Source organism: Microtus pennsylvanicus, chromosome 1, assembly GCF_037038515.1.
Source record: "Microtus pennsylvanicus isolate mMicPen1 chromosome 1, mMicPen1.hap1, whole genome shotgun sequence".
NCBI classification, from domain to species: Eukaryota; Metazoa; Chordata; class Mammalia; order Rodentia; family Cricetidae; genus Microtus; species Microtus pennsylvanicus.
This window is the reverse complement of record NC_134579.1, coordinates 62,668,805-62,693,764: the sequence shown is the minus strand read 5'-3', so window position 1 is coordinate 62,693,764 and position 24,960 is coordinate 62,668,805. Positions and strand designations below refer to the sequence as shown.

General features: G+C 41.6%; 1 protein-coding gene across 2 annotated transcripts in view; it reads left to right on the top strand.

Moving 5' to 3' along the window:
• Positions 1-5,486: 5,486 nt before the first annotated feature.
• Positions 5,487-24,960, top strand: part of Ubxn7 (UBX domain protein 7) — a 60,326-nt gene continuing 40,852 nt past the window's right edge. Inside the window, exon 1 of one of the 2 annotated variants that reach the window (XM_075966849.1) lies at positions 5,487-5,637. In XM_075966849.1, the coding sequence (XP_075822964.1) occupies positions 5,565-5,637 (73 nt within the window). In that variant the 5' untranslated portion in view covers positions 5,487-5,564. The remainder of the gene's footprint in view (positions 5,638-24,960) is intronic. The other variant, XM_075966858.1, reaches the window with a different exon arrangement.

The following is a 24,960-nucleotide window of genomic DNA, read 5'->3' as shown; positions in this document are numbered from 1 at the left end:
CCTCAGCTTCCTGGGATTTCACTTTTGTGCCACCATGCTTGCAACAAGAGGAATATATAAATATGAAATACAAAGGATTACATGAAATATTCTGAGACTATAATCGCTGGCTACAAGTGTCTATTGCATGATGGCTTCAGTCTGAGATTAAACAGACAGGTGCTGGGCAAAGGTCCCCGCTGGGGAATCAGTTGAAGGTATAATGACCTTTGTGTAAGGGTGTGCTTCAGAAGTCTCTGAATAGCTGCTCTCCACCTATGCAAACAGGATTCCTTCCCTCCTCATAACCTCTCAGTTTTGTTTATTCCTTATGAAGAAAGGCTTGACAAAGTGACTTTATTTTAATTCTGACAACTTTCACTATATATATGTGTGTATATATATATATACATACATATATATATATATGTATATATATATATATATTTGTGGTTTTTTTTTTTGAGACAGGGTTTCTTCGTATCACAGCCCAGCCCTAGCTGGAGAGATGGCTCAGCCTTTAAAGGCTAGGTTCACAACCAAAAACACAATCCCATTTTATTGTTGAATTTTCTTTTATGCTAGCCCCACGTTGGAATGTCGAAACTCTTTTGTCTCTTTTGGGGGCCCACCACCCAGCTTCCAAATAAATCACATATGGAGTTTTGTTCTTTCTTATAAATGCCCAGCTTGGGCTGGAGAGATGGCTCGGAGGTTAAGACCACTGGCTGCTCTTCCAGAGGTTCAATTCTCAGCAACCACATGGTGGTTCAAAACCATCTATAATAGGATATGGTATCCTCTTCTGACCTGCAGGGATAAATGCAGACAGAACACTGTATACATAATAAAATAATAAATACATAAATCTTAAAAAATAAAAATAAATGCCCAGCTTTAGCTTGCCCTGTTTCTAACCAGTTTTTCTTATCTTAAATTATCCCATCTACCTTTTGCCTCTGGGATTCTTCCTTTTCTTACTTCTGTATATTTTACTTCCACTCTTATTCCATGGCTGGCTGGGTGGCTGGGTGGTTGGCCCCTTCTTTTTCTAGATCCTTGATATCTCTTGCTCGTGTCCCCAGATTTCTCTTTCTATTTATTCTCTCTGCCTGACAGCCCCGCCTACCCTTTCTCCTTTCTAGTTATTGGCTGTTCAGCTCTCTATTAGACCATCAGGTGTTTTAGACAGGCAAAGAAACACAGTTTCACAGAGGTAAACAAATGCAACATGAAAGAATGCAACACATCTTTGCATCATTAAAACAAATGTTCTACCCCAGAAACAAATGTAACACCTCTTAAAATAATATTCCACGACACCATTTTAAACATTTTTAACCTTTATTTTTATTTTGTATGTGTATAAGTGTTTTGCCTCTACCTATTTCTGCGCACCACCTGTATTCAGTGCCCGAGGAGGCCAGGTATTGGATCCCTTGGATTGGATCCCAGTCGGTATTACAGACTGCTGTGAGATTCCACATGGGTGCTGGGAACTGAACCTGGGTCTTCTAAAAGAGCAACTAGTGCTCTTAACCGCACAATATCAATTTTTAAATTTCATACCGAGAGGTAGGAGTTTCTAGGGGTTATTTTCCTGGTATTAAAGAACCTGTTAAACTGTTACTCAGAAGGATTCTAGGTAAAAGGAGAACCGGAATAAAGGGAAGTGGAGGAGCATTTCATCGTGTTCACAGGGAAGTTTTATGAATGGAGAAGAGTCTGTTTGTTGCCTAATTAACATCAATTCCTCCTCCTCCTCTCTCTTTCTCAAGTCCCACATTCTGGTGCTTGAGAGCACCTTCCTCCACACAACCATATGCTAGCTATACTAACCAGCTATGTTTCTCTCCCACCCCGGCAGAGGGACAGGCTTAGGATAGGAACTGTAACTCAGTTCAAACCAATGGATTTTGAAGGAAAGTCTCCAAAGAGACTTCTAGAAAATTGTCCCTTTCTTAGTAGGTGAGATGGCGCTTTTTCCTCTGCCTGAGGTGCTGCTGTGTGGAGTCCCTGCCTTTTCAGCCAGGGACAACACTCCTGCAGACAAGGGCGTGCCTGCAGATCTAGAGAGAGGTGGAGCTGAAGTCCAGTGCACTGATAGGAACTCTCCCTCACTTTCCCTGCTGTTGGAGCCTTCTGAGTTGGGTTTTCCAGCTAGGACGCATACCACCCTAAATAGCCGAATTCCTTAACTGAATGTTTACTCCACATTTTTCTTTTTTTGAAAGTGCTGGGATCAAATCAAATTCACAAGGGTCTTGTGAATGCTTCTCTTCCACCGAGTCCTAATATTTGTTTCTGATGGTGGTAACACTGGGCTTAGCTAAAAGTCTGGCCAAGGGGACTGAACCCAGGTTAGCTGGCTTGGCCACATGCCTTTATACTGAGTGATCTCCCTGGCCCTGGTAACAGAAATCTTTTTTATTTCTGGACTTTCTTTTTGTATTTGCTGTATTCCATCCCCCAATCTTTTTTAGCTTATTCCTGTCTAGGTTCAAAGCCCAACTTTCTTCTCTTTTTCCCTTCTTCTCTGCCTGCCTTTCCTATACCTTTTTTCCTTTGAGACAGAGTCTCACTATGTAGCCTTGGCTGGCCTGGAGCTCACTCCGTAGACCAGGCCTGTCTGCCTGCCTCTGCCAGGTTTTTTTTTTTTTTAATTTATTTATTTATTATGTATACAATATTCTGTCTGTATGCCTGAAGGCCAGAAGAGGGCACCAGACCTCATTACAGATGGTTGTGAGCCACCATGTGGTTGCTGGGAATTGAACTCAGGACCTTTGGAAGAGCAGGCAATGCTCTTAACCACTGAGCCATCTCTCCAGCCCCCCTCTGCCAGGTTTTAAAGGGATCTTTCTCCTTGTTGATTTAGACTTTTTCTCTCTTTCTCTCTTCTGAGACAGGGTTTCTCTGTGTAGCCTTGGTTGTCCTGGAACCCACTCTCTAGACCAGGCTGTCCTCAAACTCAGAGATCCCCCTACTGCGTGGCTTTGATCTGAACTTTCGGATCTATAACTTTAGGACCACCCAATTACATCGTGTACCCCCCCCACACTTTTTAAAAATAATTTCTCTTTTTTTATTTTGTATGTATCTGACCTGCATGGAATACCACATGCCCAAGAAGACTGCCAGATCTCCTGGGACTGGAGTTACAGACAGTTGTGAGCTGCACTGCAGTTGCTGGGAACTAAATCTGGGTCCTCTGAAAAACAGTAAGTGCTCTTAACAGTTGAGTCGTCTTTCCACCCTTCAACTCTTTTTGGGGGGTGGGGGACTGAGACAGGGTTTCTCTGTGTAGCTCTGGCTGTCCTGGATCTTGCTCAATAGAATAGGTTAGCCACCAACTCACAGAGATCTGCCTGCCTCTGTCTCCCAGGTGCTGAATAGAAGATAGTCTAAATGACTGAAATAATAAGTATTTAGAATCATGCAAGTTACATACTACTATCTTTTTAAAAAAATTATTCATTTATTTATTTATTATGTATACAATATTCTTTCTGCGTGTATACCTGCAGGCCAGAAGAGGGCAACAGACCTCATTACAGATGGTTGTGAGCCACCATGTGGTTGCCGGGAATTGAACTCAGGACCATTGGAAGAGCAGGCAATGCTCTTAACCACTGAGCCATCTCTCCAGCCCTACATACTATTATCTTATATAAAAGTAAAAGATGAAAACCAAGCTAGAAATCTCTCTCATCATTGCTTCTTTCTTTTTTAGTTGCAAGCATTAATGTTTTCAGGGTCATTCTCCAGTGTTTTTCCCCCCTCCCCCCTCTCTTTCTCTCTCTCTCTGTGTGTGTGTGTGTGTGTGTGTGTGTATAGTTTGTTTGTTATTTCCGAGACAGGGTTTCTCTGTTGCTTTGGTGCCTGTCCTGGAACTAGCTCTTGTTGACCTCGAACTCACAGAGATCTGCTTGCCTCTGCCTCCCAAGTGCTGGGATTAAAGGCGTGCACCACCCGGCTATATTTTACTTATTGTATCTACATATATATCTATTGTAGGGAAAAGGGGCCAGCCAAAGAAACCCACCCTGTCCCTGAAACCAGAGCCAGTGAAGGAAACACACCTGGGCTCCGAGACCCAAGTCAGTGAAAGAAATACTTTAGCCCTGAACCCAGAACCAAAGAAATACACCCTGTCCTTGAAACCAGTGCCAAAGAAACACACTTTGGCCCTAGAATCAGAGTCAGTGAAATAAATATACCCTTGCCCTGAAATTAGAGCCAACAGTTAAAAAGGCCAGTGAAAGGAACACAGTTTGGCTCTAAAACCAGAGCCAAATCTGCCCCTGACCAACTAAGCAGAAAATCAACCAATCCCTGTGCATGCAATCTAGCCAATCTGAGCTTAAGGGACTGAAGTCTGACCAATTCCCACCCTGAAAATCCTCTCCCTGGATAAACTTGGCCCCTAAGAAGCCCTTTATAAGCCCTGCACCTGTTCAGTAGGCTGCTGCCCTTTTCCCGCCACTCTCCTGGATTCTTTCCTCCCTATAAATCTCTTAAATGAGGTTTGGATGAAGGCCTTCTTTCGCTGGAATGGAGCAGAGGAGAGAAATGACTTCACAGGAGCCAGAGCCGAGCAAGGCTGTAACAGTGTCGCTGGGGAAACCTTCCCGACTAGCAGAGCACAGTTGTTAACAGCTTGGGGGACTATAGCCAAATTGTAACAGCTTCGCTGGGGAAGCCCTCTCCTGTCGGAGCAGAGTTGTTACATTGGGGAAACCTTTCCCTAGAAACTGCTACACTTACTGTGACCCTGACAGCCGGAATACGCTTCCATCTGAGCTGCAGCACCTAGCATTCCTTAGCTCCTGTCAGGATCCCTTCCCACCCGAACGGCAATGCTTACACCTATCTTTGTTAAAGAAAGGAAAGAAAAAAAAAAAAAGAAAGAAAAAGACACCTCATTTTATATCTGAAGAAAATAAGACTGACTTCGAGAGGAGACATACTGAGACATTTGTTGAAGAAAAACAGAATAACCATTTATTAAATTATGGACTAGTTCATTTTTTTTTACTAAGTTTTAAATTTACACTTAAAATTTAAGAAACACAGATTTATTTTATTTTATTGAGCTATACATTTTTCTTTGCTCCCTTCCTTTTCTCTCCCCTCCCCTTCAACTCTCTCCCATGGTTCCCATGCTCCCAATTTACTCAGGAGATCTTGTAAGAAACCCTCATCTTCCAAAACCAAACAAAATACCTACTATATGTGAAGCCCTGCGTATTGCATGAAGGTTTTGGTATTTCAGTTCTGAAGTTTCTTTCAGACACTAGGCTTCACACACGGTATTTAGGTGGATACCTTCGGAGCTGGAGGAAGCCATCAAAGGTTTCAAAGGACTAGGAGAGCCTAGCAAGGAAGCAACGCGGGAGTCACACCACCACAGTTGTTCGCGCGGCGGCTGGCGGAGATCACGCCTGCGCGAGCCGCCCGCAAGCGGGAGGGGGCGGAGCTTTGGGCCTGCCAGGGCGCCTGCGCGCAGCACGCAACGGTGTGGGGGAGGGACGGCCGTGTGTGTGTCTGTGTTGTTGTTCCGCGGCGGCGGCGGCGGCGGTAAGATGGCTGCCCACGGGGGCTCCGCGGCGTCGTCGGCGCTGAAGGGGTTAATTCAGCAGTTCATGGCCATCACCGGTAAGGGACGCGGCTACCGGAAGGTGAAGCGTTGGGGGACCGAGAGGCTGTCGGGGCTGGCCCCCGGCTTCCCCTCACCTTCATGCCTTCCTCCCTCGGGCTTTCCCCTGAGCTCCTGTCCTCTCTCCTGAGGAACAGGCGAGGACAGCGTCCGGGGTCTGCGGTTCAGGCGGGAGGCAGCTTCCCCCCCGCGCGCGGCCCGGGATCCCTCGATTCGATCTCCGCTCAGTTCCCAGACAGGCCCCCACGCCCCCTGCCAGCCCGGAGCAGGGGATGGGCCGAGCTCGCGGTCCCCGCCATCAGGGACCTGCGGGCGGGAGGAGTAGGGGGCCGCACCCGGGCCACCGCCCTCTTCCTCCTTCATCCCCTTCTCGGGGTGCCGTGCGGCCCTCGGACAAGGGGGTGCAATGGGTCCCCTCACGCCGTCCTCTCCTCCCGGCCAGGTCATCGTCCCTCCGCCCCTGCCTGCCCTTCCCCTCGCTGGGCCCCCCGGAGCCTTGGCGGTGGCCCTGGCGTGCGAGGGCCTTCTCGCTTTAACGGCGAGGCCGGTGGGTTCCGCCGCGCCTCTACACATCCCGGGGGACTTGCCGCCAGGAACTAGGGGTGCGGAGGAGTTAGGGACGGAGGGTTTAGGATAGGGATGAGGGGTACCCCTAAGCTTAATGGGGGGGAGGCCTAGCGTAATCCTGGGTAGCCTTTCCCACATCCTCATAATAAAATCAAAGATCGAGACGATGGCGCCCGAGCCTTTGCTGGTAAAATAGGGATGGCGGCAGAAACTTCTGGCCGAGAAATCTGCTTCTGGATGTCAGTATCCGCGAAACCTTAGGCCTAGGTTTTTCTTTTCTTTCGGACCCCGACGAAGGACAGACGCAGGTTTTCTTAGCCCCGAGGAAAGGATCTAAGCCATTCTATGAATGCGCCGTGTCTTGTTTCTCTCTGAGGGTGCTCAACTTTTTTTGCATGAGTTATTAGAGGGCGGAGCAAATGATGAAGTTCTCTGTGGAGTGATTTGAGAGAGGAGTACTCCATGTGCCCGAGTGTGATTTTGCTGTTCTAGTTTGTCATTTTGAAAAGAGGTCAGAAAGTTAGTTCCCGCTCTCAGCAGGGCTAGCTTTTCTTTGGTAATAATGTGTTAGATGTGGAGTTTTTTTTTCTACTTTGTGTTCTTGAATTTGACGTGTCAGATCGGTAAAGCATGGTATTTTAACCAATACACGTTGTTTGCAGTTTTATAATTGAAGCTACTTATATGTTTTGCTCTGCAACGATAATTAGATGGTTGATGCATTGTTTTTTTGTCTCGTCGCATGAAATATGTCAAAGTTAGTAAAATAAGATTTGTAATAAAATTGAGGTGAAAAGGTAAAACTGAAAATATTGTTAAGTTTTGTGGTCAGATTATTGTACTTATAATATGTGGATTTCCCAGTGTCTAACCAAACCAACATTATGGAAAGAAATAGGTCTGTATACAAGTTAATACTGCTGCATTGTTTGCATAGAAAAATGTAGTGAGTCTCATAGAGAAAACCAACAAGTCAAAAAACAAAGAAAAAGTGAAGATAAATTAGCAATCAAAAAATAAGGATAAAGCCTGGCGGTGGTGGTGCTTGCCTTTAATCCCAGCACTCGGGAGGCAGAGGCAGGCGGATCTCTGCAAGTTCGAGGCCAGCCTGGTCTACAAGAGCTAGTTCTGGGACAGGCACCAAAGCTACAGAGAAACCCTGTCTCGGAAAAAAAAAACAACAAAAAAACATTTGAAATATTGATGTGCGTAGTATTTGGCTTTGTGGTTAATTTCCATTCCTGTTTTCTGTATATTTCTCTTGAATTGATGTTTAACTGTATTTGAGAGCATTATGTAAGGAAATGTTACTGTGATCTAGATATTAAAGAAAAACCCTTGGAACTTTAGTAACTGTTTCAAAAGATGGTAATGAAGTTTCAGGCACCAGGCATGGTGTTCCATGTCTTTAATCTTGGCACTTGGAAACTGAGGCAGGTGGGTCTGAGTGCCAGGCCCGCCATGGTTACAGGGTGACACTTAGTGTCAAAGCCAAAAAGAAAACCAATCAAACAACTAATGTGAGAACATAGGAGGAGATAGAGATTTCCCAGAAGAATTTTCTGTCTGAACTCGGAAGACATTTATGACAGGAAAAATGTGTGCAAGGGTTTGGAGATGAAAGGGTGGGCATACAGTGAGAGAAGAGACAATAGGGCTAGGGAGTTGGTGAGAGATGCACTGAGGGCAGCTGAAAGAGCCTTCCTTATAGCCATTTTAGAGATTCTTGGCTTTATTGTGTGTTTGGGTTTTTTGTTTGTTGGTTTGGTTTGGTTTGGTTTTTCGAGACAGGGTTTCTCTGTACTTTGGAGCCTGTCCTGAACTAGCTCTTTTAGACCAGGCTGGCCTTGAACTCATAGAGATCCACCTGCCTCTGCCTCCCGAGTGCTGGGATTAAAGGCGTGCGCCACCACCGCCCAGTCGGGGTTTGGTTTTTTTTTTTTAAAGAAAGAGTTTTTTAGCTACAAAGGAGAAGAGATTCTTCAGGCACCTATTGGGTTAATTAATGCAAGAAATTCTGCAGCAAGGAAGCAGAGAAAAGTAAACTTCACAAGATAAAGAAATCTGAGAAATCAGAATGTGGTTTAAGATTTGGTTTGGACCTCAAGATGTATAACAGTACTGTTCAGGAAGGTATGAGATTGTAGAAGAGGTTTGGGAAGAGGATAGGTTCAGTTTTCGTTAAGTAGGGGCTGTCATTAGGTATTTCAAATGGGGCTGTTTAGTAAGTCAGTGAATATTTGGGGATATAAAGAAGACAGATCGCCATATTGGTGGTTGATAGTGATATAAATAAAACAAGAATGACTTTAATTTTTCGAGACAGGATATTTCTGTGTAGTTTTGGAATCTGTCTTGGAACTAGCGCTGCAAACCAGGCTGGCCTCAAACTCACAGAGGTCTGCTTGCCTCTGTCTCCCAAGTGCTGGAAATAAAGGTGTGGGCCACAACCCACCGACAAGAATGACTTTTAAAGGAGAGCAGAGTGTGAGGAAATGTAGGCTCTAGGGCATAAAGCTGAAGCAAAAACCCCCGGGGAAACTATAGAGTAAGTACAGAGAAGACTAAACCAGAGTTGTAGTTATAAAGTTAGCAGCATCAGATAAGCACTGCAGGAAAACAACAATCATGGGGTTGTACTGGAAATGGGTTGCATGCCTATAATCCAGCATTCTGAAGAGCTGAAGTAGGAAGATTGCTGCTAGCTTGTAGCCACTTGGGGCTCAGCACCACACCATCCAGGATTATGTAGTGAGACTTTGGCTCAAATAGAACAAACAAACAGAGGTTGGGAGATAGCTCATTTGTGAAAACCCATGAGGAACTGAGTTTCATCCTCATAATCTAGGACCTAGGTAAAAAAGTGGGCATGCTTGTTATCTCAGGGATGGGGAGACAGACAGGCAGATCTTTTTGTTGTTGTTGTTTTTGTTTTGTTTTGTTTGGTTTTTCGAGACAGGGTTTCTCTGTGGTTTTTGGAGCCTGTCCTAGAACTAGCTCTTGTAGACCAGGCTGGTCTCAAACTCACAGAGATCCGCCTGCCTCTGCCTCCCGAGTGCTGGGATTAAAGGCGTGCGCCACCACTGCCCAGCCGAGGCTTTTTTAAAACATGATCAGATGAAGAACTTGGAAAAAATAGAACTACTTAATAAAGGATTAAATGAGCCATCTTGCTGGCCTATTCCGTACGTTTTTGTAAATGCATAAATTTTGTAACTGATCCATCAAGATGCAGGACAAACTGGGTATGGTGTTGTGCACTCACCTACTAGTAGTGTCCTAACTACTGTCAAACCTCAAGGTAGGAGGATTGGTTGAGGGCAAGAGTTCAAAACCAGCCTACACAATAAAGTAAGATTTTTTTTTTTTAAAAAAAAATGGCTCAATGGATAAAAACACTTGCCACCAACCTTGATCACCTGAGTTTGATCCAAGGACCCATATGGTAGAAGGAGACCTGACTTCCTCTGTCCTCTGACTTCCACATGCGTGGGCATGAACACACACTTATTTGTGTGCATGTATGCGTGTCCGTAGAGATCAGAGATGCATATTGGATGGGTCTCTTGGAACTGGACTACAAATGGTTGTGAACGCCGTGTGGGTGCTGGGATTTGAACCTAGGTCCTCGGGAAGAGCAACCAGGGCTTGTAACCACTAAGCCATCTCTTCATTCCCCAAAAATAAGATTCTTAAGAAGAAAGGAAAATTGCAGAATAGTTCCTTTGCTCCCTTGTAGTTGCTTCTATACTTGTAGCCTAATTTGTTTTAATTTTTTGTTTTCCAGAATGTCGTAAATGGAATTATGTTATTGAAGTCTTTAGAGTATGGCTTCTTAGTGCATTACATTTGAAATTCATTCACATTTTGTAATATCAGTGGTTAAGAGCACTGACTGTTCTTCGAGAGGTCCTAAGTTCAATTCCCAGCAACTACAAGGTGGCTCACAACCACTTGTAATAAGATCTGGTATCTTCTGGCCTGCAGGGATACGTGCAGACAGAACAGTGTATACATAATAAGTAAATAAATCTTAAAAAGAAAAAAGAGGGGATATACTCGATTCCTTGAGAAAATTTACAAATAAAGCTTCTAAAAGCACTGCAGAAGCACAATGCATATTTTGGTCTTGGTCTTATTTATTCCTTTCCTCCTTGCTGTGCTAGAGTACCTGACAAAAGCCACTAAAAAGGAGGGTCTGTTTTTGGCTCATAATCTGATGGTATAGTCTATTGGGACTAGTACAAATTAGAGATGGATCCTCAGTACTCGCTTTTCTAATTTATTTAGTCCAGGACCCCAGCCCTGGGATGGTACTACCTACATTTAGGCTATGTTTTCCTCCTCAGTTAACTTCTCTGGAGATGCCATCAAAGATACCTAGAGGTGTGTCTCCTAGGCGATTCTGAATCCAATCAAATTAGCAATGAAGATTAACTATCACACTTTACACAAATTCCTACAGGTTTACTTAGTAGATCATATAATACATGAATAAATATAAGATGCTGCCAAATTGTTTCCCAAAAGCTACCATGCCATTTTGCATTCCCCTAAGCAGTTCAGGAGAGTTCCAGTTCTCTGCATTCTTGTCAGCACTTGTTATTTGAGACTTTGTTTAAAGCCTTTTTTGTAAGTATGTAATAAGAGTAATACAGTTGTGGGTTTAATTTGCATTTCCCTAGTGATTGTTGTTATAGATATTTTTACATACCATTCATAAACCTCTCATGCCCCAACTTTTGTTGGATTCAGAAGACAATGCTTTGTCAGATAGCAAAAGCTCTCTTAGCCATTATTTGTACACTGGGTATCTCTGGTCAGGGTAATTGCAGAACAGGGAAGAGAGGTTAGGATCTCATTCTTTAAGTTCCCATGGAGTTACCTTCTATTACTGGAGTTCTGCTCCTTGGTGCAGTGAAGGATTAACTTTTTCTTTTCCCTATACTTACTAAGTGCAGTTTTAGTGCATACTTTTTTTTTTAACAATAGCAAAAAAATCCACTTTTATTTATTTACCTTTTATTAGTTCAAAACTGGGAGGGGTACAGCATTACAGATTATTTGTCCAGTGGCCTTTGCAAGAAGGTTGCTTCAGAGTTTGGTGAGAACCATGCCCCTGGTTCACAGGCCTGACTTACCTTTCCCCAGGTTACTCTGGTTTTGTTTGGTTTGCCTCCAGAATTCTTAATATTGTGTTTTTGCTTTATTTGCATAAGTGCATCTCTTGCTCAAGTAGAAGTCAATTTCATCTCGGGCATAAACACCTTCAAGAATAGCTATGTGAGCCGGGCAGTGGTGGCGCACGCCTTTAATCCCAGCACTCTGGAGGCAGAGACAGGCGGATCTCTGGGAGTTCGAGGCCAGCCTGGTCTACAAGAGCTAGTTCCGGGACAGGCACCAAAGCTACAGAGAAACCCTGTCTCGAAAAACCAAATATATGTATATAAATAGCTATGTGCCCTCTTTGGTTCCCAAGATTTATAGCCAACAAAAATGGCCTTGGACCACAGCCTTCTAGATATATTTTCCTTTTAGAAGTCATGTTCCCAGCAGACCTCCACAGGCATAAGATGGCAGAAAGAGCTGGTATATACATTTAAAAAAATGTTTTAACCAGTATCGTGATGTTATCTATAATCTAGAACTTGGGAGTCTAGCTAGCCTGGACTACATAATGAGATCTCATCTTAAAACAAAACAATGAACAAAAGCTTTGTACCGAAGTTGAAATGCTTCAGGATTGAACACTGGTGAGGGTAAGGTTTAAATTGTTAAGATTCAGTTTCTCACAGCCATCACCCACTTTCATTTTCACTGATTATCTGTCTGTCTTTTTTTTTTTTTTAAACTTTTGCTGGGGTGAACTTGGAACCAAAAAATAACCTCTCTAGGCTGGTGATGGTTTCTCTGTTCAGCCCTGTCTGTCCTGGAACTCACTCTATAGACCAGGCTGGCCTTGAACTCACAGAGATCTACCTGCCTCTATCTCCAGAGTGCTGGGAGCTGGGACTAAAGCGCCGTGGTTTTGTTTTTGTTTTTAAGACAAGGTTTCACTGTTATAGCCCAGGCTCACCTCAAATTCTGTCTTCTTTCCTTTGCATCCTGAAAGCTGGGATTAAAGATGTGAGCAACCGTGTCCTATAGTTTTCTTCAATATTGATAGATTGTTACACTTTGGTTCCTCAGTGGTAATTAAGTCCTTTATTAGCACTAAAAGTAACACAGCAAATTGTCATAAGAACTATTCATTTGGAATAATCCTTGATTCTACCAGCTGTGGTAGAGACATGAACTAGACTACATGATAGATTTGGAGATGTTTCCTCATAGATGGAGAAACGGTGTAAAAAACTAAGAGACAGCAAGCATCAAGGAAATCACTTATCAAAAACTATGCCCCCCCCCAGACAAGGTTAAGTCATGCCCTGTTTTGTTATTAGCAACCTTAAACATTGGAAGGATTAGGGGATAAATAAGAAAAAGGTATATGTGGTGGCAAGCTTTAGGATATAATTTGTACCCTAGATTATAGACTCCTGAGTGAAATTAGGCTATTTTGCTGCTATTTATAATACTAGGATCTCAATAAGTTTATTGATGTTTTAAATCTTCAAGTTTATTTTATTAGTCTCATTGGAAAGCATGATTTTTGTTGTAAATAATAAGAGTGAATTTTTACAGCTGATTCACCAAAAATTATTATTAGGTCTTGAAACTGAAGACTTCACTAAGTTTGTTTCACTACCCTTATATCACATAGCTCCTCATCATTCCCTCCATTCTTTCCATCCACTCCATCCCCTTTCAGTTAATCCTTCCTCCTTCCTACTTTCTTATTTGAGGAGGAGCCTTCTATTGGGATTTGATGTATGAATTTCTAGTGGCGCTGAACTGTTGGATCTATTACAAAAGACTTAACTAACTGCTTTCCTTTGGTTAACAAACTACTACAAATATTTCAGAAGTATAAATTGGTTAAACATACCTTAATTTTTATAGTTCTTTTTTGTTTGTTTTTTATTTTCTAGACAATTTCTCTTTGTAGCCTTGACTGTCCTGGAACTCATTATACCATGCTAACCTTGAACTCACGGAGATCTACCTGCCTCTGCCTCTTGAGTGCTGGGATTAAAAGCAGGTGCCACCACTTGTTCATTTCAGTGGTTCATTTCTGTTATTGATAAGTTGTATACCATTTATGATTATTCTTTTGCCTGGCTTTATTTTTATAATTCTTGAGGCTAAAAGCCTGAAATGGAGGTGTGTGTAGGTTTTAGGGGCATTTTTTTCAGTCTATCATAACAGCCCAGCATCTTTCCATGGATGATAGTATACTACCTCTTACTTATGACTACTACAAAAATGGACTTCTGTTATATGTGAGAAGGGGGCTGCGTTCCGGTACCTGGCTTACTTATGCCCAAAATAACCACACGGAGATCTGTATTAATTAAATTGCTGCCTAGCCCATTAGCTCTAGCCTCTTATTGGCTAACTCTCACATTTTGATTCAACTCATTTCTAATAATCTGTATGTCACCATGTGACTGGTTTACCGGGAAAGAGACAGCATGTCTGACCTGGCAGCTTCATGGTGGGTGGCTCTCTGACTCTGCCTCCTTTCTCCCAGCATTCTGTTCTGTCTACTCCGCCTATCTAAGCTGCTGTCCTATCAGAAGGCCAAGGCAGTCTCTTTATTTAACCAATGAAAGCAACACATAGAACGAAGACCCTCCTACACCAGACTTCTGTTAACTAAAAACTTGGAGTATTTCTAGATGTTTGTTTGATATGGTGGCTCTTACCTGTGATCCTAGTGTTCCCCCAGCAACTGGGACCCTTAATTATCTTTCAGAGGTCTTCTGTTTCTAAAAGGACATACTAACAAAGAAGGACTGATGTACTAGAAGGGATGGCTATGATGGTTTTTTTTTTAAGTAAAGTGCCTTCTTCCTCCTCCTCTTCCTCTTCTCTACTCTTGTTTTGAAATGGGGTTTCACCTTGTAGCCCATGCTGCAGTCTTCCTGCCTCAGCCTCCCAAGGGGCTGTATTATAAGTGTGCATCTGGCGGGGCAGTGGTGGTACACGCCTTTAATCCCAGCACGGCTTTAATCCCAGCACTTGGGAGGCAGAGGTAGTTGGATCTCTGAGTTCGAGGCCAGCCTGGTCTACAAGAGCTAGTTCCAGGACAGGCTCCAAAGCTACAGAAAAACCCTGTCACAAACAAACAAACAAACAAAAAAGTGTGCATCATACCTCCTCCTCACTTTTTAATAGTTTAACCAACTCAATGCACACTACCTTTTTCAGTCTTGGTTTTGTTTTGTTTTTTGAGACCTCCCCACATGGTCCTGGTTGATCTGGAATGAGCTGACTGGCCTTGAACTCAAAGAGATGGACTTGCCTTAAAGGCATGGCCACCATGCCCAGCATTCTTGTTTGTTTGTTTGTTTCTTTCTTTCTTTCTTTTTCGTTTTTCAGGACAGTGTTTCTCTGTATAGCCCTAGCTGTCTTGGAATGAGCTCTGTAGACCAGGCTGGCCTTGAACTCACAACAGGATCTGCCTCTGTTTCCGGAGTGCTGGGATTAAAGGCGTGCCCAGCTTCCTGTTATTTTCTAAATGAGTATATAACATAAGGGAAGTACACATTCATAGTATCAGATAAGAGAAAGAAAACTGAGACCCAATTTGGCCTGTATACTATATGACCAAATGGTTCTCCTTAAGTGGTATATATAAATATATACATTGTATACTCTGTATGTTATTCATTGGTCATTTACATATAGCTTTAGCGCCATGCAACCTGGATGTTACATTTAGTAACACCCAGCTGTTTGCTGGTTAAGAACTGAGCTGGGCTGGAGAGACAGACCTGTCTACAAAGTGGCAATGCTAGTGCTGAGGAGATAGATGGAGCAGGAGAAGCCTTTGGTTTTGCTCACCCTCCTGTCCTTTGCTGGAGGTCAAATGTAGGACTTCATACATGCCAGGCCAGTATTCTGCCACTGACCCCATGCCCTTATGTGCATTTTCTTTTCCTTTTCTTTAATTTTAGATATATTTATTTTACTTTTTATATTTATTATTTATTATATATGCAATATTCTGTCTGTGTGTATGCCTGCAGGCCAGAAGAGGGCACCAGACCTCATTATAGATGGTGGTAAGCCACCATGTAGTTGCTGGGAATTGAACTCAGGACCTTTGGAAGAGCAGGCAATGCTCTTAACCACTAAGCCATCTCTCCAGCCCTAATTATTTTACTTTTATTTGTATTAGTGTTTACCTGAATGTACTACTCTGCACTACACACATGCTTGGTACCTACCTGTGGAGGTCAGAAGAGAGCATTAGAGCCCCTGGGACTAGAGTTAGCCATGGTTGTGAGCCACATTGTGGGTATGGGGAACTGAACCCAGGTCATCTACAAGAGCAACAAGTGCTCTTAACCAGCCATCTCTCCAGCTACTCACGTGCATTTTCTTAATCACTTAGCTCATGACATTGGTAATATTTCCATCTTATAACAGAGAACTAAATCTTAGAGAAATTAGTAAGTTACCTAATCGTACAATGAGTGGATGACATGTCTAGGATTTAGAACTAAGTTTATCTGAGGATCCTTTTGCCTACATGATGAAAGGAATAAGCAGAATGTTTTCTCATTTGACTATAGAGGCTAGGCATACAGTTTTTTTTAAAATAGATTCTAACTTTTTTATTGTTCTTTATTGTTTGTTTGTTTTGAGACAGGGTTTCTCTGTGTATTCATGGCTGTCCTGGAACTCGCCATGGATACCAGACTGGCCTCGAACTCATAGATTTCACCTGTCTACCTCTGCCTCCCAAGTGCTGGGATTAAATGTATCTCTACATCCGCAGGCACTTCAGTTTCTTTTTGGTTTGTTGCCAGGGCTTAGGTTTTTTACACTGGTTAAATTCCATCCCCTTTAAAAACTTTTTATCCTAGATTTATTTTATGTGCATGAGTGTTTTGCCTGCTTGCATGCATGTGTATGTGCTATACATGTGTGCCTGGTGCTTTTGGAGGTCTGAAGAAGACACCTGATCTCCTGGAACTGGAGTTCCACAGATGGTTGAGAACTGCCGTGTGGATACAGGGCCTCTGCAAATATTCCTAACCACTGAGCTATCTCTAGCTTCTGGTGACTCCTTTTAGTTTGATGTTTTTTTTTTTTAACCAGGCCCTAGGTACACAGGTATGTAAAGTAATATACATAAAACATTTATTGCTAATAAATCAAATTTATGTAGTGAGACATAAATTGTGTAAATCCAGGCTGACTTTGAATCTTACATATAACAGAGTATGTCCTTCTTTTTTTTTTATATTTATTTATTTATTATGTCTACAACATTCTCTCTACATGTATGCCTGTAGGCCAGAAGAGGGCACCAGACCCCATTACAGATGGTTGTGAGCCACTATGTGGTTGCCGGGAATTGAACTCAGGACCTTTGGAAGAGCAGGCAATGCTCTTAACCGCTGAGCCATCTCTCCAGCCCCCAGAGTATGTCCTTGAATTTCTGATCCTCCTGGTCCAACCTTCCAGTGCTGAGATTTGTGTCACTCTCTTAGTTATTTTCCCATTGCTATGATGAGATATCATGACCAAAGCAACTTACTTAAAAAAATAAAAAAAAAAGGAAAATATTTATTGGGACTTGCATTTTCATAGGGTTAGTGTAGTTCATAATTATCAGGGTGCCAAGCTTGGGGGCAAGCAGGCAGGCAGACAGCTTTGGTACTAGAGCAGAAGCTAAGTTGAGCTCACGCATCTTGAGACAACTGGGAAACAGCTAACTGGGTATATTGTGGGCTTTTGAAACCTCAAAGCTTATCCCAAACATTTTTATCCAATTGGAGATCAAACATTCAAATATCTGAGCCAATAGGAGCTATTCTCATTCAAACCATCACAGTTACCATGCCCAATTTTATGTGGTGCCAGGTATCAAATTCAGGGCTTAGTGCCTGCTAGGAAAGTACTCCTATGTCCTCAGCACAAAAATTTTAATTTAATTATTTATCATTACTATTGAGATTGTGTAACCCTGACTGACCTAGAATTTACTATGTGGACCAGGCTAGTCTTGAACTCACTGTTGAGATTAAAGGTGTACAACAATTCTTTGGTATACGTATAATTTTTCTATTTAATAAATACTATAACAAATTTGCATAGTAATATGCTTACTTTTTACATATAGAACTCTTGGATGAATATTTGATACTATAGGATATAAACCATCTTCAGTGCTTTTCAGAGTTGGTCAATATTTTGATTTTTGTAATCAATGCTGACAGTGCTGCTGCACAAATATATCCTGATGGCAGAAGTGTGTATAGTGGCACTTTAGAAATTGCTGGAAGTTCTGCCAGGTAGTAGTGGACAACCAGGATTGTTACACAGAGAAACCCTGTCCCGTGGCGGGCGGGGGGGGGGGGGGGCGGAGTAAAGAAAATTGTTGGATATTTTATCATAATTTCAAGCCAAAGTTTTTGGGGATAGGCAGTAGGCAGTCCAAAGTGTTAACAGTTTGCAAGAGGATTGGCTTAACAACTTTCTCGTTTTGCTTTTTTTATTTGTTTTTTTTTTTTTTTTTTTTTTGAGACAAGGTATTACTGTCTAGCTCCGGCTTGCCTCAATTTATAATCCTACATTTGCCTTCCAAGTGTTAGGATTATAGGTTATACCACCATGCCTTGCTTATATTATCTCATTTTATTCACATTTATTTAGTCTTCGGAGTTCTGGAGGAGGAGCGTGGTGAGAAGATGGCAGTAAAAATTTGTATGCGGTAGTTTTGTCACTTGAACTTCTCTCTTTTCTTTTTCTTCTCTTTTTTGTTCTCTTCCTTTTTGAAGTGGAATTGCATTCTGTAATGCAGGTTAGCCTTAATCCTTCTTTAGCCTCCTTGATAACATCTGTCTTATACACAGCTCATGAGAGACTGATTTTTCTCAAAAAGAAAATGGAAGAGAATCACAAGTTATTTTGCTGTGTAAAAAGTATATCAAGGATACTGGTGAGATGACTTACCGCTAATACTGATGATCTGAGCTCAATCCCTGTGACTCACTTGGAGAGAACTGACGCCTGCAAGTTTGTGACACGCACACACCTCACACAAATCAAGATAAGTTTTAAAATGTGAAAAATAGAGTTGGCATAAATAAATACAAAGTTCAAAAAAGCATATCTGTTTTTCCTTGGGAACCCCACTCTCAGGTATTATTTCTCACTTTTTATTAATCTACATTCACTCTTGTTTAAATCTCTTTTTTTGTTTGTTTTTTTTTTTTTTGTTTTGTTTTGTTTTGTTTTTCGAGACAGGGTTTCTCTGTGGCTTTGGAGCCTGTCCTGGAACTAGCTCTGTAGACCAGGCTGGTCTCGAACTCACAGAGATCCGCCTGCCTCTGCCTCCCGAGTGCTGGGATTAAAGGCGTGCGCCACCATCGCCCGGCTTTGTTTAAATGTCTTTAAAAAGAAGCATGACCAAGAGCAGTGTTCTTGAGACACGTCTGTAGTAGGACTCAGCTTAGAGAGTCTCAGAAAGCTTCTCAAATTTACCAGCCTGCTGTTTCCAAGGCTTTCCTGATCTTGTAGAAATATTTGTTTTCCAGATTATTATGAAGGATATTACAAAGGTTAGATGTATAGAGTAAGTTATGGGAGAACATGGAACTTCTACACTCCCTTTGTGGATGTGCCACCCTTTAAGAACCTCACATTTGGTTCTTTTGTTTTGTTTTGTTTTTCGAAACCGGGTTTCTCTGTAGCTTTTGGTTCCTGTCCTGGAACTAGCTCTTGTAGACCAGGCTGGCCTCGAACTCACAGAGATCCGCTTGCCTCTGCCTCCCGAGTGCCGGGATTAAAGGCATGCACTACCACCACCCGGCTATCACATTTGGGTCTTGAGAAGCTCCCTGAAGTCTGTCATTTCTGGTTTTTATGGAGATTTCATTGCATATGTATGAGTGATTAGCTTTTAATATTTCTATCATTACTTAATCTGCCTTGGTTTCAGGTGATCAGTTTTCATCTTGAAAGCTGCCATGAGCTTTCAGCCATCAGTCAACCCTAATTGCATTCCTTAAAATGACATTTTGAGGATTCCAAGGATTTTTGAAATTATATGCTAGGAAATAGGACCGACGACCATTGTATTTCATGTCATACCACATGAAAGATAATTTTATATTTATCTTGTTTTCTCTTCCCTCATAAAAGGTGTTTGTTTTTCAATTAAAATTAACTTCAATAAAAATTAATTTCCTCTTTCTTCCTTTTTGGTTTTTCAAGACAGGGTTTCTTTGTGCAACCTTGGATGGTCTGGAACAACTAGCTCTGTAGATCTGACTGACCTCAAACTCACAGAGATCTGCCTGTCTCCTGATCTCCTGATTGCTGGGATTAAAGGTGTGCACCACCGCCCGGCACAATGATGTTCCTTTAGGGCCCTGTTGTAGTAATTAAGTAAAAAATGTGAAGAACTTGAACTAATTAAAACCTTTGAGGTAGTAGTAACTGAAGTTATAGAGAAAGGCCAGGAATAGTACACACCTTTAATGATAGCACTTAGGAGGCAGGAGGCTCTCTGTGAATTTGAGGCTAGCCTGTTTTACATAATGGGTTCTAAACGCATCAGGGCTACATAGTGAGACTCTGTCTTTAAAACACACACACACACACACAGGCACACACGCACAGTATGGGTGCACACATAAAAGCCAAGTGTGGTACACACCTTTAATATCAAAGACTAAGACAGGGATCTCTGAATATGTGTTCAACCTGACCTACACAGTGAGTTTCAAGCTATCCAAGGCTACATAATGAGAGACTGTTTCAAAAATGTGTGTGTGTGGGGGTATGTGGTTAGTAGTTGGTATAGTAATTATAGCAGTAGTAGTTGTAGTAGTTGTTGTTGTAATAGTAGAGAATGAAAGCATTAGAGGTAGAGGTAATACTTCCATTTTTCATCATTTGACTAATGTACAATGTTATGAATAATTCCTCTTCATAGGAAAAAATGCTGAATAAAATGTGTGATATTGGAAACTGGATTGATGGCATATCAATTAAGAACATTTTTTGTTTGTTTGTTTTTTGTTTTTTGAGATAGGTTTTCTCTGTGGCTTTGGAGCCTGTCCTGGAACTAGCTCTGTAGACCAGGCTGGTCTCGAACTCACAGAGATCTGCCTCTGCCTTCCGAGTGCTAGGATTAAAGGCGTGCACCACCACCGCCTGGCAATTAAGAACATTTAACTGTACTTCCAGAATACCTGGGTTTGTTCCCAGCATCTACATGTTGACTTACTACTGTCTAACTCCAGTTTTAGAGGATGGTTAAAGCCTTCTTCTGACCATTTTGTGCACAAGGCACGCATATGGTGCATATACACATATGCAATCAAAACATTCATACATATAAAAAATTTTTTAAAAAATCTTTAATGATCCATCACTGTACTGTCAAAAACTAAAAATGAAATTACATTGGGAATGCAGATGTTAGCTAGCTTTTTGTTGCTTTTGTTTTTCAAGACAAAGTTTCTTTGTGTAGTCTTAGCTGTCTTGGAACTCACTCTGTAGACCAAGCTGGCCTCTAGCTCACAGAGATCCACCTGCCTTTGCCTTCGAGTGCTTGTATTATAAAATTGTGTACCACCAGTGTCTGGCACAGATGTTAGCTAGCTTTCCTAAAAATCTTTCATCCTGTGGAATCTGCTCAAATTTTTCGTTTGCTTGTTTTTTAAACTTATTTTTATAGTATAATGGAGCCTGAGAAACAAAGTCCAGTTTTTAAAGGACTCCAAAAGAACTTCTGTTCATTCAAGAAAGTTGACATTTTGCTATCAGTCTTGGCAAGGGGTCTCACATATGGAGAAGGATGTCTAACAAGGCCTGTTGCAGTTATATTTCCCATGTGGTCTTGGAAAACTTTCTAGCCAACTATCAGCTCTTTGGTTTTTCAAGACAGGGTTTTTCTGTAGCTTTGGAGACTGTCTTGGAACTCACTCTGTAGACCAGGCTGGCCTCGAACTCATAGAGATCCCTCAGTGATTAAAAGCTCTTGCTCTGCAGTCTTAAGGACCAGAGTTTTAATCTCACCACCATATAACAAGCTGGGCTCCCTGCAAATGCCGTGGACTCCAGCTTTAGGAAGTTGGAAGACACTACATAATGGCAATGGCCTCTGTGCTTTTAGATGTGTGCAACTGCACACACATACATGCACTTAAGCAGATACACACATTCAAATAAGTGACTAAAAGAATAAAAATTACAAAGCTAGAGAGGTGGCTTAGCAGTTAAGAGCACAAACTGTTCTTGCAGAGGATTTAAGCACAAACACTGACTCAAAACTACCAACTTGAAGGAATCTGATACCCTCTCTGGATTCATGTGCACATACCCACCTCCTCATACACACACGTGGAAGTGTTTGCTTATTTTGTTCTATTTTCTTTTTTTTTGATTTTTCGAGACAGGGTTTCTCTGTAGCTTTTGGTTCCTGTCCTGGAACTAGCTCTTGTAGACCAGGCTGGCCTCGAACTCACAGAGATCCGCCTGCCTCTGTCTCCCGAGTGCTGGGATTAAAGGCGTGCGCCACCACCGCCCGGCATTTTTGTTCTATTTTTAAATAAAATTCGGGAGTCAGATATTGATCAGAGATTCGGCCTGTGACCACCTCTCTCCCCTTCTCCGATTCAAAAGGACCCCACAAATCTTTCCAAGCCCCTCATTACTGCTTCCTTGTATGTATCTGTATCTTGGGTCTTCCAAAACCTCTATGGTTAATTCTGCTCAAATCACTAACTTTGTCTCTTGGTTCAAGTTTAACTTTATTGGCAGTCTCAGAGTGTCAGAGCAAACAAATATCTTTCAACAATATATACACAATGAAAATTTTAAAATAACACAGAAAAATTGGATAATGAATGAGATCCAGGAAAAAATAAGATAGTGATCCCTAGAGATTGCAGAAAGTTTATAGTGTAGTAACATGTTTCATATTAATAGAGATAATTGAAATTAAAGGTTGAAGTAGGAATGTGAATTGAGGCTTTCTTTTTTTTTTTTCTTTTTTTCTTTTTTTTCTTTTGGTTTTTCGAGACAGGGTTTCTCTGTGGCTTTGGAGCCTGTCCTGGAACTAGCTCTTGTAGACCAGGCTGGTCTCGAACTCACAGAGATCCACCTGCCTCTGCCTCCCGAGTGCTGGGATTAAAGGCGTGCGCCACCACTGCCCAGCCGAGGCTTTTTTAAAACATGATCAGATGAAGAACTTGGAAAAAATAGAACTACTTAATAAAGGATTAAATGATAAATCAGTTGATATACCTAAAGAGAAAATATGTGAACTAGAAGATAGCAGTGAAGATACCACCAAGTCAAAATGAGCTGCCATGCGCCTGTAATTCCAAGACTGGGGGACTGAGGAAGGAGGAGGCCAGCCTGGGTTACAGAGCCAAACTCTATCTCAGAAGGAATAAACAATAAGATACTGCTGAGAAAGCAGCATGAAGATATAAAGAAGCAGCTTTTAAAAAAATAGATGGTTCGGGGTCGTGGTGACACACGCCTTTAATCTCAGCACTCAGGAGGCAGAAGCAAGCAGATTTCTGTGAGGCCAATCTGGTGTACAAAAGGAGTTCCAGGACAGGCAGGGCAAACACAGAAACCCTGTTTTGGAAAAAAAAAAAAAAAGGAATGAAAGAAAAAAGAAAAGAAATCCAGTTAATCCCAAGAAATAAATAAGATTAGCTTTAACAAGTCACAGTGGAAACGGCAGCCCAGTGACAGAAACCTTAAAAGTTCTAGAACCAACAAACTGCTATAAAAATAATTTTCATTAATCTGACAACTGATTTCCCAGCTATAGCAACAGAAAGCAGAGGACATTGGAATTCTGCCTTGTATACTGAGACAAAACATCTGTCAGCCTGAAATGGCATACTCAGTAAAATGCTTTCACAATAGACATTTTGAGACAAAAATCTTAGTGCATTTGCTACCAACAGAACAAGATTCCAAGGGATATAATTCAGATAAAGAAAACTTAACTCAAATAGAAAGCTCAAGGTGATTTGCAGTGGCCGTATAATATTTAAATCAAATACATATTACGGTTCACATTGTACTAGTATAGAATGCTTTATGTTTCAAAATTTGCTTCATTAACTGAATCTGAACGAACATATTTCTGGACATGTGTTGCATGTAATATTTCATGTTGATTTGATTCAAGAAGTTTGTACAACTGAGTCAAAAAAGGAATTTCTAGTACATGTAAAATTATTTTTTAAGAAGACTTTACCAATTTACATTTTACTCAACAGATTGTGCTGGCTTTATTTACAAATGATTGTTTGGACCAGTTTTAAATAGCAAAGGTTGACATTTCTTACCAGATATTTATATCTTGACAAAAAACGGTCTCTGTTTGCTTCTCTTGGTTTGACATTAAAAATCTTCTGGGGCCAGGCCTTGGTGACACTTGCCTTTAATCCTTTAATCTCAGCATTTGGGAGGCAGGGGGAGGTGGAGCTCTGTGAGTTCAAGGTCAACTTTGTCCACAGAGTGAGTTCCAGGACAGGCTCCAAAGCAACAGAGAAACCCTGTCTCCAAAAAAAAAAAAAGTGTTAAAAGTGTTCTGAGTGGGCTGGAGAGATGGCTCAGTGGTTAAGAGCACTGCCTGCTCTTCCAAAGGTCCTGAGTTCAATTCCCAGCAACCACATGGTGGCTCACAACCATCTGTAATGAGGTCTGGTGCCCTCTTCTGTCATGCAGGGATACATACATAATAAATTAATAAATCTTAAAAAAAAAAACAAGTCATTGTAAAAAAAAAAAAGTGTTCTGAGTTTGAGCCATAGCCTAGCCCCTCCTCAAAAAATTTTTGAGTAGATGAGAAAATGTTAGTTGAGTTGCATTCTTTCTAACAATATTTCTAACTTTCTAGAATGTAGTCTTTAATTTTTCTTTATTCCATTTTATTATTAACAAATAATACACTTATCTTGATTTTTTTGTTTGTTTGTTTTTGGTTTTGATTTTTGAAACGGGGTTTTACAGTATAGCCCTAGGCTGGTCTTAAACTCACAGACCTGTCTCTGAGTCCCCAGTGTTTGTATGTGCTACTACACTAGTCAATTCAGCCATTTAAAGAAATTGCAAGTAGAGCTGAGGAGATGCAAGCATGAGGATTTGAATTCAAATCCCCAAACCCTATGTAAAGCCAGTCACCGTAGCACACATCTGTAACCCCAGTGTTTCTACAGTGAGAAGAGACACTAGAGAATCTCCTGAAAGCTTGTTAGGTCGCTAGCCTGTGTATGTAGTGGCAGGTAAGATACTCTTTCTCTGACAAGACAGAAGCAAGGAACAGTACCAGATATTGTCCTTTGACCTCCATGCATGTGCCATGGTACACCCACATGCAAATACATGTATACGCATACGCACACGCATAATATACAAACAAATGACAAATAGCCAGCCAAGCGTAGTAGTGGCTATTCTTGTAAGACTAGTATTTGAGGCTGAGGTGGAGGATTTCTGAGTTGAGCTATAGTATGAGACCTGTCTTAAACAGAAAACTACACATACTTGAAAAAGAAAAGAAATGCCATTTTTTTGTTCTTGTTTGTACTCTTGTCTTACTGCTGTGGTACTGTTATGTTGTTTTCTAACTCTGGTATTTATTCTAGCCAGCCAAC